General features: G+C 42.4%; 1 protein-coding gene across 1 annotated transcript in view; it reads left to right on the top strand.

Moving 5' to 3' along the window:
- Positions 1-542: 542 nt before the first annotated feature.
- The window catches only part of CD83 (CD83 molecule), a gene marked incomplete at both ends in the record, with an annotated part of 38,127 nt that continues 22,079 nt past the window's right edge, over positions 543-16,590 (top strand). The window contains one exon of the mRNA XM_084260639.1: positions 543-795. Coding sequence (XP_084116765.1) covers positions 543-795 — 253 coding nt within the window. The remainder of the gene's footprint in view (positions 796-16,590) is intronic.

The following is a 16,590-nucleotide window of genomic DNA, read 5'->3' as shown; positions in this document are numbered from 1 at the left end:
CCCCCAAATTTCCAGGGGGAGAGGAACATATTTGTAGAACAAACAACAATTTTTTATTACCAAGGGTAATCTTCATTGAGGAGGGGCAGCGCCGTCCCCGGCGGAGGAGGCAAACCAAGCCCCACCGGTTGCAGCCCAGGGCGCGGAGCCTGCCCCTACCCTTCCCCCGCCAGGAGCGTGAGCTGGGCTGGGCTGGGCTGAGCTGACCCGCCGGGCCCACCCCGCCGGGCGGCGGTTCTCCAGGAGCTCAACCGCCCCTGTGCCCCTGGCCCTGCCGAGGCAAAGTCGGAAAGGGGCCGCCTCGGGCGTACCTGCGGCACCCCTCCCCGCATCCCATCAGTTACCACAGACGCGGACAGAGGGACGGACGGGTGTCCCTCTCCCCCTCGGCCACCCGCCGCCGCCCCTCAGGCGACGCTCGCCGCACCTCAGCCGCCCCGAGTCGCGCCTCAGGCGACGCCCGCCGCCGCCTGGCCCGCGGGGGAGCTTCTCCTGCAGCAGGTCCCCGAGCCCCGCCGCCTGGCTGGGGGCGCCGGGTCCGCATGGCGATCACCCAGCCGCGGCGGGGCGCGGGCGGAGACCCCCCGGGAAGCCCCTCATTCCGTACCTGTCGCCAGGCGGGCGGGATGTCTTCGGGAGAAGGAGCCTCGTCCCCCCTCAGCCCCGGCGCGGCAGCGGGCAGCCGGCTTTGTTACTACTCGGAAGAGCCGCGGATCAGCGCCGTCGCTATAGAAACTGGCTGCGCCTCGAAGCGACACCGGCGAGTGGCGGGAGGGAGGCGGGAGCCAGGCGGAGGTGTGGGGTGAGCCGTTCATTCAGGAATATCCTGGCCTCTTCCTCCTCCTTCTCCTCCGCCTGCAGCCAGCCTCCGGCACCGCCCAACCCGACCCGGGGGTGGGAAGGCGCTTCGCCGCCTTCACCTCAACTTGCCTCACCGTGTCGGGAAGAACCCCCTCCCTCCGCCCAGGCACCTCCTGCCCCATTGCCGCCGCCTATTCAAGGAGGTTTTCCCCCCAAAACACGCACAGGGATGTACTCACACTCATTCATTCCCCTGCACGCCCGCTTCGAGAGCAGACCCCACGACCGCGGGGATCCGGGGAGCACCCGCACCAGGAAATGGCGGGGATTGGCCTGGATTCCCGCGCCTACCCCCTGGCCTTTGCAGCCCAGTTGGTCCCAGACCATTCCCACCAAAATCGCCACAAACCCAGGAGCAAACTTTTTTACCAACAGCGTTCCATTTTTTCAAGCGATTTAGCTCCACGTCTTGTGTCTGTGAAGAGCTGCTTTTGTGTGGGAATTTGCTGATGGGACCCCTTTGGATGGCAGCTCGTGGTTCCTGAAGCGAGACCCAAGGCTGTGGTGGGGGTTTTCACTGGTGCACATTTCATTTCATGCAGCGGGCCCTAAGGGATGGGGAGTACTACGGACTGTCATCCCCGGTGCTGTGCCAGTAGCAAATAAAGGGAAGCACAGGTGGTTGGAAGGAAGAGGAGGGAAAGGCTGACATGGATTAGGGTAAAGTGGCCAGGTGGGTGGGAGATACAATTGCACCCTGACACGAGTTTCAGGGTCTCCTTTATGCTATCCCAAGTCTGGAGAATGTGTTGTTTTCCTACAGCAACAGCCTGTGGTGTGTCATGGATGCCCTTCTTCATGTCCTTTCCATCTCCCTGCTTGGCATGACAAAAGCTGAGGCAGTCCATCCACTGAAGGCTCAGTGGTATCGGTTTGTTGAATCTATTCTAATTTCTCTCCCTGAAATGTTCTTATTCTCTCAGCAGTAGTAAAGTTGATGAAGCATTCTTCAGAGTGCAAGATGGATCTCTCCTTTTCTCTTTCCTTGGTTTGTATTCATGAAATTGGCCTTCCAAGTTTGCTGAACAGAAGAAACCCAAAGTGCAAGGTGCAATTCAGAGGATGCGTTATCCATTGCAGCTATTGCCACTGCTAAGCTACTGGGGATGACTATTAAGTATCAGCACTGCAAGTCACTGTGAGCTGACGAATCTGTGCCAAGAGCTGCTGGCACACCACAGAATATGCACTTTAGGAAGAGTTTGCCAAAGACAAGAAAGACCCCCCACAGGAGCTCTTCACAGAACAACATAGCGTACAGCAGAACTGCTGGCGGACCCTAACACAGCCAAATGACAATGATGGCAAAAATGAGGGAGACAGAAGTTTGAGTATGAGAGACAGGGGGTCACCATGTATTTATCTATCTGATTTGCATGCTAAATACTAATTATAGTGTTAAAAAAAAAAAAAAGAGAGAAATCCAGTCAGAGCATAGCAGAGCTGAATTCATTTTTTTTTTGTTTGTAAATAGTGAATTTGCTTGCTCTGAGGTGGCAAGAGTAACCCTAGGGAAGTGAAACATCTACCACATGCTGAATCTTATAGCATAAGAGAAATTCTGCTCATTTTTCCTGTAGACAAAGGAATACTTTCATCCTTTTAATCAAATGGAGTAGCAATATTCATAATAAATACAGTTCTTTAAAGAAACCTGAAAGCTGGAAAGCAATTCATATTCTAAAACCATTTGGAAGAGTAAGGATGCATTTTAACTTAAGGTGTATTTCAAAGAGAGAGAGTTTAGGGACAGAAATGTTGCTAGAAGAAATGGGTTATTGTTTTGACAGCAAGAAGCACAATGCTAAACGCTGTTGCTATGATGCCTATTCATTCTTCTTACAAAAGAATTTCATAGCACTTTCTCCTAGGTGGAAGCCCAGAAAGGGCTAGAAAACTGATAGGAAAGATTTATTTACTATCCAGTCTTCATTGAAACAAAGCACCTGAGTAGTGATATGATTTTGTGTGTTCCTCGGGCACCAAATCTTCACTGCGATTTTACACACAGACTTCTAAACATGTTTCTCCCCCTAAGCTGGAGGTAAAGGATAACATTTCCAGAAGGTGCAATTGAGACAGTTGGGTGGTATCTTAAAAGACTCGCAGGCAGGCACGGTTGGATGTGTCTTAGCATTGTGCATATATCAGTGTCTTGTAGATTACTTTTCCTGTTGAGGTTACAATGATATTTTACTGACAGAGATGAGACAGTTGTGCAGGTGGATCACCTCTATCTTTGGGACAGGGCCTTAGGCAGTGCACTGTTCTAGTGCTTGTAAAGTTTATTACTGGTTTTGTTGGTTGCTCAGGGTTTTTCTTGTTTGCTTGTTTGTTTTTTAAATTCTGCTTGAAATGCTTGCAATGTATTTACTTTTAACTACCTTGGTGCCCTTTGGATCTTAACTTTTGTAATAGCTTTTACAAAATGGGGCACTAACTGCACATGTGCCAAGTTGATGCTTGGGCTGTTTGTGACCGCAAACATTATTTCTATCGTTATAGTGAGGGGAGCAAAACATAAAATGTATTACACTCTTCCATTGTAGCAACAAATCGGCGTTAAATCAACATGGCATTTTGTACCATTTTAACACTAAGCTATCCTGCCTTTGTGCTTTGACATTTTGTCCCAATGTCTCCCAGTTTGGGTTAAGGACAATACTTTTAAAATCTACAACTGAAATGCCTTCTGACAACACTTTTTAAGAAACATGTACTTCCTTGGGGGAGGGTGACCAAAAAAATAAATAAAAAAGAACGTTAAAAAAAAATAATCTGTGCTGATATGACCATCGCCAGCTTCTGACTCAGCAGTGACATGTGCTTCTTTCTCAGTGGGGAGGATTTTTTCCAGTAACACAGTGTACTGAAGGAATTCATCGTGGAACAGTGAACAAGCGTTAACATTCACGTGGAACCCGGGAACAGCTTTTGATGGTGTCCGCTCTCTTTTGCCGGTTGTCCTAGGTCCAAACACCATTCATCCCACCAAGCACTTATTCCCTCAGACAATTTGTTCCCTGTAGGCCGGGCAAAGTATCCTTAGTACAGCACTGAAACATCAAATAAAGATGGAACAAAACACATTCTTAGCACAGCATATTAAAACAAAAGAGGGGGATACACTGTAATAAAATTGGAGTGAGACTATTTAATACTAATATTATCATTACTGCTATTAATTTTAGGATTGTGGTGTGGCCTTGAGGCTCCTCCAGTGGCAGGCACTGTATTCCCACAGGTCAAAAATGTAGGTAATATCTACCCTGAGTTTACCTTAGAATTAAATGTTTTTCCTGAGGGCCTGTAATGCCATTTGGGTAGTGGCAAGCTCAATGGGGCCTAGTTGAATTGCAGCCTTTTAGAGATATGTAATATAAATTTTAAATAACGTAACAATTGTAATAATAATTCTGTCAGGAGGCAGTGCAAAACCACTTTTCTGTGTCTGCAGGCTAGCAGTCCTTTTGGAAATTGGAGACTTGGGAACCTGGAAAATGAGTTGAAATGGCAATTGAAGGAAGCAATAGAACATGAATATGCCAAAATGGGGGATGAACTCCTAGGTTCTGCCTGTAGGAAGGAGAATATGCATTCTCCAGGGCTATATTTCAATTATGTTTCCTCAGACTTATCCTTTCCCCCCCACCCCTTTGGCAGAAATGTGTTTTTTACACCTTTGCTTGAGATTCCTGGATGTCCTGCAGAGATGAAGCTACAGCAGTACCAAAGGGAGCCAAGTGCCAGACAGAAGCAGGCCCTCTCCACCCAGCTCTGCCGGCTGCTGCGTCTCTGAGCTGCTTCTCACAGGTGCCTTTGGCTGGGTAGAGCCACAGCAGCAGTAGCTGCAAGTGGATGTGAGGGCTGAGGGACACAAAAAGGTTGTTGAGGGGAAAAGGGCTTAAGAAGGAGTACTGTAGTTCCCAGATCCATGGTATCTGGGGTACACACTTGGATTGTCAGCCTTTCTACAATATTTTTTTGTTGTTTTATACCATACCGGGGAGACACTGGCATAAGGAAAATCAAATATGTGTAAATATATTCAGTCTCACAGCTGATCATTAACAAAATAAGAGGTTTATAAAGGCTCCTATCCAAACTTGTGATGAGAAGGGAAAGTACCATCGCAGATTCAAAACCATCGGACTATTACTATGATCTGGTTGACTTTCAACATGACCAAGCTCTTGCCTGCCCTTCACCACATAGAGCCGTGGTGAGATATAACAGCTGCTCAAAACAAGGCAGTGAAGTAGCCTGCTGAGAAACAGGCAGTGTATGAGTTGAAGTGTGGTGCTATACCGGTATAGACATGCTTGACTGAGTTGGTAGTCTTTGTGTGGGTCTGCATAGATAGATCCCAAGTCTGCACACTTACAGGCCTCCTGTGTGGTATCCCAAGGAAACATGAGTTAAAAGGGCACGTTAAAAATATTGATCTGGAAAGGACTAAAATGATTTTCCAACATACAGAAGGCATAGCGTTATTTAATTTTGCTTACTGTAGAAGAGCCTCAGAGGTAGTGAAGCCTAGCCTAAGTAGCTGAATAAACGCCACAGTGGCCAAAGGGATTAATGCTAGGAACACATAGCTCTGGATGGCGTTTTTTGTGCTATTCACACAGCCTACTGGGATCTTAGTTGAGTTCAACTGCTTAGAAAAAAAGATCCTGGCATTAGTGTGGAACGCTCAGTGGACAGCAGTGTTGAACAAAATGCTAGTGGGAAAGAAAAAAATCAGACTGGAAACACTGCAATTCCTCCAGACCAGTTATTTGCTACATCTTGAATACTTCCTTCAGTTCTGGGAACTTGCCTGCAAAATGGATATAGCAGATATTGAGAACATCTGGAGACAAGCAATGAAAATGATTAGAGGCTGAGAAGGAAGATTTTGTATCTGGAGAAATGGAAAAGATTTGACCTGTTTAGGCACAGCATGAAGAAAGGACATGATAGAGCTTTACAAAAAAGAATGAATGGCACAAAGATGATAAATCTTACATTTCTAGTTGCCTTTTTTTTTTTAAATTTAAGAACAAGAGCTCATCCAATGGAATTATAAAGATACCAATTTGAAAGTGATGAAAGGAAATATTAGCTATTAGAGTGAAAGCACTCACTGTTGCATGAGATAAAATTAAAAGAAAGGATTAGATTGTCTAAAACATGTGTAAAGGGATTAAAACCTTTATATTGCAGTGCATAAGCTTGTCATTAAGCCAGAGAGATAGAATGAGCAAGAGGGAAAGGAGCATTAACAGAAACTCCTTTTTGGGCAAATTATTGAATTTCTTGAAACATCTTCTGAAGCGTCTCCTGCTGGTGATTAGGGGGAGAAGAAATGACAACAGATTATATTGGTTCTCACCTGCTATGTAGATTCACTTTCAGCTGATTCCTGTCTGAAAGCTGCTCAACTACAGTATTGTGCTGGAGCTAGTAACCAGCTAGATGTTTTGTAGTTAACCCAGCTCCAGGTAGGTTGAACATGTTTCTTCAAATAGATAGGAACTTACTAGGTGAAACCCAACAGAAGTTGGGTACTTTGGCAGCAGGCTATTTCTATTTTTTTAATATGTCACAACCCCCACTCAATGACTCACTTTTGAAATTTTCACCTCAAACCTTCCAGTCATTAGTGATATGAACCTCCAAAATCTTAAAGGAGATGTTAGAATTTATTTTTTTTAATAAATATTATTACTATTACTTTTAGCCATAATAAATTAGCCTAACCCATTTTACATATACATTTTTCATGTAGTAGGAATTCAGTGCAATGATATGCTAAATGTGCCTGGCAAAAAAAGTAGGGACATCATATGTCTTGCGAAAGATAATAATGTGACAAGACTACATATATCCCAAGATCTTCAGCCAACTGAAAACTACTTATACCTCTCACAGCCATTACTTATATATAAACTTGAATCATGCTTAAATTTGATAGTGAATTAAGATGCCAATACTGCAGAGCATTGCTACATCTATTACCATCTTACTTTCTTACAACCCACATCATCCAAACAAGCCCTCAGGCTGAAGCTATCTGTTCAGTACACTGGAGGTGCCATTTTTTCATGCTACATGTGCATTAAGTCAGCCTGAGATTGTTCAAGTAGGTTGACCAACCCATGCTACACTTTAACAGATACAAAATGTGCCCATCTTTTCTTGCCTCATGTTAAAAAAAAAAAACCAAACCAAACCAATTACTGGCTCACAGCTGGAGACTGTGCAGTTAATTTGGTACCAGCAATGGCTGTTTCCCCTTGCATTTCCCATCCACATCACGAAACGCGATGGTGCAGCTAAAGCAACTGCAGAACAGGATAACAATTGCATTTCAGTAGTCATTTGCCATCAACACTATCTATATAATGCTCTGTTGTTCTTTTTTTTCTTTTTAAACTGGGATGAATTTTCCATAAAAGCATTCATGAACCATTACACCTCAACCCCTTGCCCCCAGTAAGTGTAAGGGAAAAAAATACCAATCAGCTTTTCCTGGGATGTGATTCTGTGTCTAGCAATGGCGTGAAACTGGTAGAATCCACATTACGTGCTAGCATCTAAGTTTTCTTGTGGTATACTAGTTCCCAGAGGAAATGCATATTCTGTGTGATACAAAGGAGTAGGTAGGGTAATGTTAATTACATTGTGAAAAATATCAGAAACCCTAATGCTTACAGCCTGTCTAATGACAGTTTGCCTTTTAAGGTTTAAAAAATGAAACCAAGAAAACCAAACATGGCAGCTTTTAGGTTTAAAAAAATAAAACTGAGAAGCCAAAGAAAGACACCATAGCTTTTTCTGTCAACTTCCTTTTTATTTTGAATGTATTCTTTTCTTGTTCATTGGTTAACTGCACATAAAGGAGTTAATGACACATATAGTAAGAAAGCTACTGCAAGGCAGAATGATGTTGATTAAATGTTCCTGCATCACTAAGATTTGTAAGCCCCAATAGTAATTTCAGTATCTGAATCAATGATTTATTGTTAATTAGTTATTACTGCCCTAAAACTAGTTTTGCAGTATAATAAACTCTTATGCTAAATGTTGCTTGCCCTGTGGGAAAGTAATCCTTGCAGCAAAAGTCAATTGAAGAAACAAAGTGGTAAGTGAAGGCAAAACAAAATTTTGGAAGAAAGTTCCATGATTTGAAGTGAATTTGAGGACAAGGGAAGAGTTTCAGAAAGGTAGATGTTGGTTAGGAAAGTAAAATAAGGCTTTGAAGTATTATTTATCTATGAAAGAAGTCCACTGGTGCGGTCTATATTTAATTTGGAGGCTTCCTTTACTATACTGCATCATTTCAATATTTACCTGAAATCTACAACATAAAATCTAGTTTTATTTATCTGCTAAGGATCTTTTAGGTCTTCCCTCTCCAATTCTACAGTTTGTGGAGACAGTACAGGGTATATCCACTATGGAGACGTCTTAGTTTCCAACTCATCTGTAATACCTAGGGTTGTACTTAGAATTGTAAATCACAGTGGAGACTTGTAATATAGAAGGAAGTATAGCATAGCTGATTGAAAGTGAATCCCGTGTGAACAGCCAGATACTTCTTTCTGGAGTTTGTGCCATTGCCACCAGCAGCTGTTTGGTGCTCTGCCAAATAAAATTTGGGTAACCCTGGCAGAAGAGCAAGGGCCCCTAAAAAATTAATAGCTATATTGACAAACAAAACTTAATTTGAAAAGGATACAGATCTTGAGTATAAACAAGTAACGTAATGACTTTCCGAATTCATGGAATCTGCATTTATGGGACATGTGAACATTTGGTTTTGGTTTGAATGTTGCATTGTTTCACTTGTTGATTGTCTGGAACTGCTGGTAGTACTGTAGCAAATGACATTTTAGATTGCACCCAAGCAGTGACAAACTCTTCTACTGCGAACTCATGTAGAAAATAAGATGCTTTAATCTGTCTCAACTTATCTGAGGAAAAAAAACAACCCATAACATCCCAAAACAAATAATAGAATATTCTGAAAACTATTTTTATTGCATGATGCCCCATCTTAAAACATCATTTAGCATCTGACTTGTCATTTACGTTTTTCATGTTTTGATGGCTGGTTGAACAGACAAGGTTATTTTTTGCAACTTCATGGCACTTTAGGCTTAGGTGTGATGCGGTAGCTTTTGATTACTGGACTGATTCAGAAGTTTCAGGGAACATTTTCATCATCAGCAGGAAAAACCTCTTTGATGTGAATGAAAACCTGGGGTGGAGGGATGTGCAAAGGGAGTCAAAGGATAGTATAGACCCTCACAGAGTTTTACACTGCGGAGTTAAAGAACAAGTGATTCAGCAGTCCCTACCACTTGACGTCTCACTGCCTGCAGTCACACTGATTTTGGCCATGTCAACACAGCATAAGAGTATTGGTGAGCTTCTCACATATGTCCTACCCAGCTGTACCTAGAAACCCAGTGGGCTATCAGTGAGCAATGCATTTCCCCTCATTCACAGTAGGGACAGACTAGCATTTGCAATACACTTGTTTGATCCACTTGATCAACTCTTGTTGATCAAAGAGCTAGCTGATGGCAGATGAACATGTTAGTCTCAATATATTATGCATTTTGGCCCTATAACCTGGTTGCATTCAAAACACTGCAGGACATCTTGAAAGGAAAGAACAGAAATTAATAAGAAATAGGAGAAGGGATAAAAACCAGAAGGGATACACAGAGCTTCTGGCATGGAGAAAATGTAGATTTCTTGTCTAATGTCCCACAGTGCAACACAGATCTGGCATGGCGAAAGCTTAAGCAACATGTGAAAGGTTCAGCAGTGGCATTGGTGTGGAGAGGGGACAAACAGGTAGCTGACTGAGTGAAAGAAACAGTGTGTGGGTAAGATTTTGGGAAATATGTGGGACATGGCATCAAAATACCACCTCTAAGGAGTGTGAGAAGAATCTACTCTGGTGTGTGTGTGAGGGAACAGAATACCTCAAATAGGATGCAAAAAGAAAATTATGAGCACGCAGGGCACATGAGGGAAAGGAAGGCTACTGGCATCTGAAAGCAGAGGTGACACGTGGGAGACCTGTGGGGAGATGAACAGATGTGAGAAGCCTTGTCTACCTCAGACACCACTAGGAGAATGAGTTGTGAAAAGAGCCACAGTGGTTGTAGTGAGAGCGGCACTTTTCGCATTTGAGGGGTACCGCAGATTAGTATGAGGCCAGAGTTATGATAGAATCATAGAATTGTCTTGGTTGTAAGGGACCCTTTGGATCATCAGGTCCAACCATCACCCTAACCTTCCATCCAGTACTAAACCATGTCCCTCAGCACCACATCTAATGATCTTTTAAATACCTCCAGGGACGGATACCCCACCACTTCCCCGGGCAGCCTGTTCCAATGCCTAACAACCCTCTCTGTGAAGTTTTTTCCTAATATCCAATCTAAACCTCCCCTGGCATGACTTAATGCCATTTCCTCTTGTCCTATCACCGGTCACTAGGGAAAAAAGGATAATTGACTGAGTTATAATACCTGATAATATTTCACTGAAAGTTTCCTTGAGCTGTGGGAGAAACAAGTTAAGAAGGATTCCATTGTCCAAACTGAATCTTCGGTGCTGTTACACTAAACTCTCATGCTTCAGCTCTTGGGATAGTATCTGTGTCTTTGAGGAAGGGTTCTACGACCTTGTTTGGTAGGGGAATACAACTGAAAACAGCATTATTTTACACAAGTGTGCCTTTTAAACACAAGTAAACTTGTAAAACAATATATCATGATATATATTTAGAGAATATGTCCTAGCTATAACCCATTCTTCCAACTTTTGCCACCATGTCCCCACTTTTGGAAAAGTGAGGAGTAAAGCTATCGTTTGATTGGAAGGAATAAATACTAATAAAAGAACATTACACAAAGTAGCTTGACATTTAAAGAGTTAGTGAAGTCTGGTTTTCCTTTTCAAAGAACTCTCATCCCAGGTAGGCTTATGCATTCCTATCTATTGCCCATATGCTAAATATGGTGTTGTCTGCATGGTATTTGCCCAAATAACAAAAAAGACATGCAAGTTTCCATCACAGCTCTATTATCTTACATTAGAGGAGAAATGGTATTTATCTGGAGTGCTAAAATATTAAATCTGCTAAGTACTTTTGCATATTATTAGTTTTATGAAGACAATCAAGTCACTGGATAGATATAACAAAGTGAGCTTCCATTTAAATGAAGGTTTTTAAACAAAGTAGGAATATGTCCTGAATAATTTGTAGGTATTTATTGAAAATATCAGTCTACTGGGTTTACAGAAAGTTACAAAATGGTGATTCAGAATACTGTAAATCTGCAAACTGGATTCAATATCATTTAAAGGGAAATTCCACACTTAGGTAAGAAAGGAAAAACTTGCTTTCATGTGATACATTTTCACATTTTAAAGGACAGATCTCCTCTTTGAAAGCAGCTTAGATGTTTAAATACTGGAAGTAGCCCCAGAGGAGATTAATTGATAACATGCAGATGAATGGGTCAATTGTACAAAAGAGCTGATTTAATCACAGGGTTTCACATCTTTGTCACTTCCACAGAGCAATAAAGAAGTTTATCATACCCTGTAGATGCCATCAGACACTTTGGCCTTGCTACAAACATGATGTCATCACCCTTGAAAGATTTCCTGTGTTCATTATTAGTAGATAGCATGGTTACAATGACAGTTCTTTGCTGCAACAGGTAATCAAAACCAGTATTTTTTCCCTCTGCTTTCTCTCTATGCTTATGAGCAAATCAATAACAGATTTAAAGATTTAACACATCAGTGGAGCTAACAGTAAAACTGACTTTTGAAAAAAATGCCAAAGCACTGCAATTCATCATACTTGTACACATTTTTATATCATGCAAATGTTTGCTTATCTGCTGCATGTCCAGGAAGCTGGACTTGTAGGGAAGAGGACATTACACCTCTCTTGGCAGATAATACAGTGTTTCACACAGAAGATGTGGCAAGCATCTCGCAGGTATCTGTGTGGCTGTTGTTTTGGAAGTGGCATTTCAAGACAATCCTTGGTGAAGGCTACAAAACCTGCCATTATACATACCCATCTGTGCCCTTTTACGGGCGGCATTACAAATCAGGGTTATACGCATGCTTCCCAGATTGCCCAATCCAGGCAGGATAACCTAAAGCGAGCAGCTTGCTGATGTTCCTCTGCACACCTGCAGTGTTGGGCCTACAAAATGAAATGTGGAGTCAAGACACACGATGAAGAGCAGGCCCTCTATTACAATGAAAACTAACAGAATCTGGAAATGTTTCTAGCAACCTGCAGCCGGTGCGAGCAACTAGAAATTTTTCTAGAAGCAGCACTGAAAATACTATTTTTTATTCTTTTTTTTTTTTTTTTTGGTTTGTTTTCCTCCACGTAATCAGCATTAAAGAGTCTTTGCCTGCCTAACCTCTGGGAAGGCTGCGTAGCGTGTTGTTGCCACCTAGAGTCAGTTCATCAAAACAGGAATTCTGCACGCCTTTTTTTTTCCTCTCTGCTCAAAGGAATCCTCCAACATATCCCAACATCTTGTCACTTAGCAACACTTCTTCTCACTAGAAACCCCCCCCCCCCCCCCCCCGTCAAAACCAAAAGCGTGTTTCCAACGAGTTAACTACCACTTCCCAAGTGCAAGGCAGTCACACCCATCAGTCACCTTTACTTTTGATGGTGGAAGCACAGGTCTGGCCTCTTTGATTAATCCAACTCAGGAGTGGCAAGTGCATGTGGCTGCTGAGGCACTTGTTGGTGAGTAGTTTGGATCTAGGGCTGCCATCCCATATTTATTTTTTCCTCTTCAAACCACACAGCTCAGATATCATCCCTTTTGGTCACATGGAGATTTGGGTTACACGGCACATAGGGCCAGGAGGGAAATGAAATATGAAAATTAATGGAAAATAAAATCCCAGTAGAGATTCAACAAGGGGTGCAGATTGACAACTCTTCTTTTGTGTGGGCAGAGCAATAAAACACTACACTGGGCAATCAACCACCTGAAACACATTCAGTTTATCCACTTTTTTTTTTTTTTATACCCAGAGTAACAGAAAACCAGAAACTGAACAGAAGTTAGACCAAGATCTCAACATTTTTTTCTCACTGCTCAATCTTGCATCAATTTTTAATTAAAAAATTTAGAAATTATTTATATTCAAGTATCATCTTGGGGAATTCTAAAGCAACTACAGCTAGTGTAATCTTTAGAAAAGAAAGGAAAAAATAATAAATCACTGTAATACTCATTCTGAAATCAACCATTCTTAGAGGAAGAGAATAAAGGAGAGTAAAGGAGATTAAGAGATACTTGGGCCCCTTTTCACTGATTGCCTGGTCCCTCTCACCTCCCACCTCTACCAGATAAACAGCTTTTTCACAGTGAGGGCGACAGAGCACTGGAATAGGCTGCCCAGGGAGGTGGTGGAGTCTCCTTCTCTGGAGATATTCAAGACCTGTCTGGACACCTACCTGTGCAATATGAGCTAGGGAGCTGCTTTGGCAGGGGGGTTGGACCCGATGATCTCTCGAGGTTCCTTCCAACCCCTATGATTCTATGATTCTGTGAGTATAACACTATCTTTTGTAATCTGTTACTGCCTGATGAGTCGTTTCACAGAGATAATTTACTTGATTCAAAACCTTAAAAAGGTAAAATATCAGGACAAGTAAGTAACAAGGGTGAAATGGTGCTTGAAAAAGTTAGGAAGTCATCTCAGGAGAAATTCAGATCTTATAAATAGAGAGCTGTAATATTTTCCCCACCCATTTAGAAACTGTAGCTGAAAGGAGAAAACCAGAAGCTTCTGAAAAATATCGGTTCCCTCAATTTCTTCAGTCTGAATATGCTATTCAGAGTAGATTTCGAATTCTGCTAGAATAGATTTCCCTCTAACATCACTTGGTTTTGACATCTATCCTTCAGAGCCATCAAGAATATTTTATAATATAAACATTCTGCTTGGACTGTCAGTAGGATATGTCTCAGTCTCAATGTCATTTGTAGCTACATACTGAAATGTTTATGGCGTTTTACAATTCATATAATTCTGCTTTTTCACGGAGGAGGTTTTGGGGAGGTTACTATTTTGTTGGCCGCTTTAGATAGACAGCAGACAAATGCTCCTTTCTCTCCTGGAACCATAGCTAGGCTTCCCATGTCTCGTTATTCCCCAACTTAATTTAAGAAAATCACTCAAACTGACCAGCTGCAGTTACTCTCTCTATGGATGAAGAGCAATAAAAAGCTCCTCCTGAAGAAAACTATTATTCTCTCCCTTTATTTCCTCCCAAACTGCATAGTTCCTTTCTGAAAACGAGCAAACTAGGTTTTTGAGCTTAAGCTACACTTCACAGAATATTCTGTAAGAAGAGATCATCACAAACAAATGACGCATCCAGTGTTTGACTGCGTTGCTTTGACATTTTGAACACCCATGCAACACTGATTTCTCTTCTGCTTTTGAAATACATAGAGTAAAGGGTAATACTCCGACCAATTCAGAGGGTGAGGACGGAACACAGCAAGCTTTCCAGTAATTCCTCCTATCCGCGGTGACAGATTGCAGCTTTTATTTAACCAGCCTGTTCTTACTACTCTCTTTAGGGGCAATATGGTGAGTTTTGAAGAGATTATTTTTCCCTGACATAATTGGCACAACTCTCTGAGGTAACCAGGCCTCTGCTGGAAGAAACAGAGTGCTTGCCCTGGGCATTTTAAAGCCAATGGCAGTGAGATTAGTTAAATGAGATGCTTTACAGTAAGAGTATAGTGGCCCACAGGTATGGCAAAGCCATTTCAGACTTTAATTGGAAAGAAGCTTATGTCTTGCAAGGAGCATACTTCTCAGAAGGGCAGAACTGTAGGCACGGCTGGTAGTGGAAACCACTCAACTTGTAGTTCTGCAGTGAAAGCTGCCAGACCAATTTTCTGAAAGACTTGGAATTTTCCAAATTAAATAACACTGTAACTAGAAAACCAGATGCTACCCTCTGCAGGCCACCAAACCAAAAAATTTCAAAACATGTATTTCAGCAGTTTGTAAAAGTTTAAATAGAACTAAACAAAAATTAATTTCTTTACAGGCTGCTTTATAAGCACTCATTACCAAAATGGGGAAAGCATGGAGCAGTTTGTTGTTGGCTGGCTTGCTGAGAAACATTGACCTTTGGCTCAGGTGTGCTCTCTAGAGTGTGTTTAATCTGCCTCGTAGGAAACATTCAAGCAGCATCTGTTCTTTTTCAAAAATACACGAACAAGCAAACCAAACCTCAAATCAATATAAAATGTAGATCTCATTATACTTTAAGTAGTCCTAAGGAAAAAATTACTCACAAATGTTTATATCTAAAGCTTGAATTTCTCTGAGAAACGAACACATAAAGCAATAAGGCTTTCTAGCATCAGTACAGTCAGCAACCTCTGTTGCTTCAAGTTTCCAAGTACAAGAAGGGAAAAGCTGATATGGGAAGTGGACAGAGTTAGGGACTAACCTATAAACTGGGAGGGGGAGGGGGTGGGGAGAAAGATAAGTGCAGTTTTGAAAAATCTGGAATCAAGCGCGCAAAGCAAAACCTGCACTCTATGAAAAATGTTTGTGTAAACCCTCCTGCCAAGTCCTGACCACCTCCAAGAATCACTCTTTCCAAGAGAAGACTCTCAAGGATTGGAATCTAAGCAATGGCCACTTCTTTCTGAGCTCCTTTAGCTTCTCAGGCTGTTAGGGAGGCAGACTTGTGTAGAAATGAAATGTAGTCCTCATACTAGAAGCTATCTGCTGGATATTAACAGGATTTACAAATCTGTGTTGCTACAAGCTTGAGTACTTTCTTAATATAATAATGTTTTGTGTCTCTGTCAACATCCGTACAACCATCTAGCTATTTCTAATAAGTTTTGAATCCATTGGGCAATTTAAACTAAGATTAATAGATGAAGAGTGGCTTCAGAAATATTCAATTCCTACTAGTTTTGTGGAAATAAGTAGCTAAGGAGGGGAAAAATAGTGCATTAATGCTCCCTGTGGAAGGGAAGAGGTAGAAGCTCACCCTTTATTAAATGGTTGATTATCTAACTGAGCAGGAGCCATTAGTTGTGATACTCATGAGACTACTTGCCATTTATTAACAGCTCCTCCTAGCATGTGTGCAGGGATTGCTGCAGTGCTAAGCAACACCTCCAGAAGCAGTGCAAAGCTGGCATCAAGTGCCAGGCTGGCATCTTCTTATATCCGTAGCTGTAACTTGCACTGCGGTTATGAGAGCACATGACCAAGACAACAGTAATTAATTTTGGTTACAGTGGATTAAGCTTAATTTTGGTATTCATTTTCCAGAGTGGACTTTTTCTTAATATGAGCAGAGATGATCAAAAGTGTTAGTTTTGGTCAATGACATTGGCATGGGCCCTGAGGGCGCCACCAACCCTGCCTGTTCCTGCCCAGCTATGCTGTGGCTCCCCGCACCCTGCCCAGGGCCCAGTTTTAACCTCCCCTGTGCTCCACCCTCACCCTGCCCAGGACCCAGGACTCCATTTCAGCCCCCCAGGGCTCTCAATCACTGCCTCAGAAATGCCACAGCAGGGCTGGTCCCCAGCTTCCTACAGCCCTGTCCTGCCTGGCCACGGGCCACATCCTGGCCCATCCCCATCCCCATGGAGGTGCTGGATGAATGGGGCCAGA

The sequence above is a fragment of the Gallinula chloropus genome, assembly GCF_964237585.1.
Source record: "Gallinula chloropus genome assembly, chromosome: 2".
NCBI classification, from domain to species: domain Eukaryota; kingdom Metazoa; phylum Chordata; class Aves; order Gruiformes; family Rallidae; genus Gallinula; species Gallinula chloropus.
The sequence above is the reverse complement of the archived record's forward strand: the minus strand, read 5'-3'. Positions and strand labels throughout refer to the sequence as shown.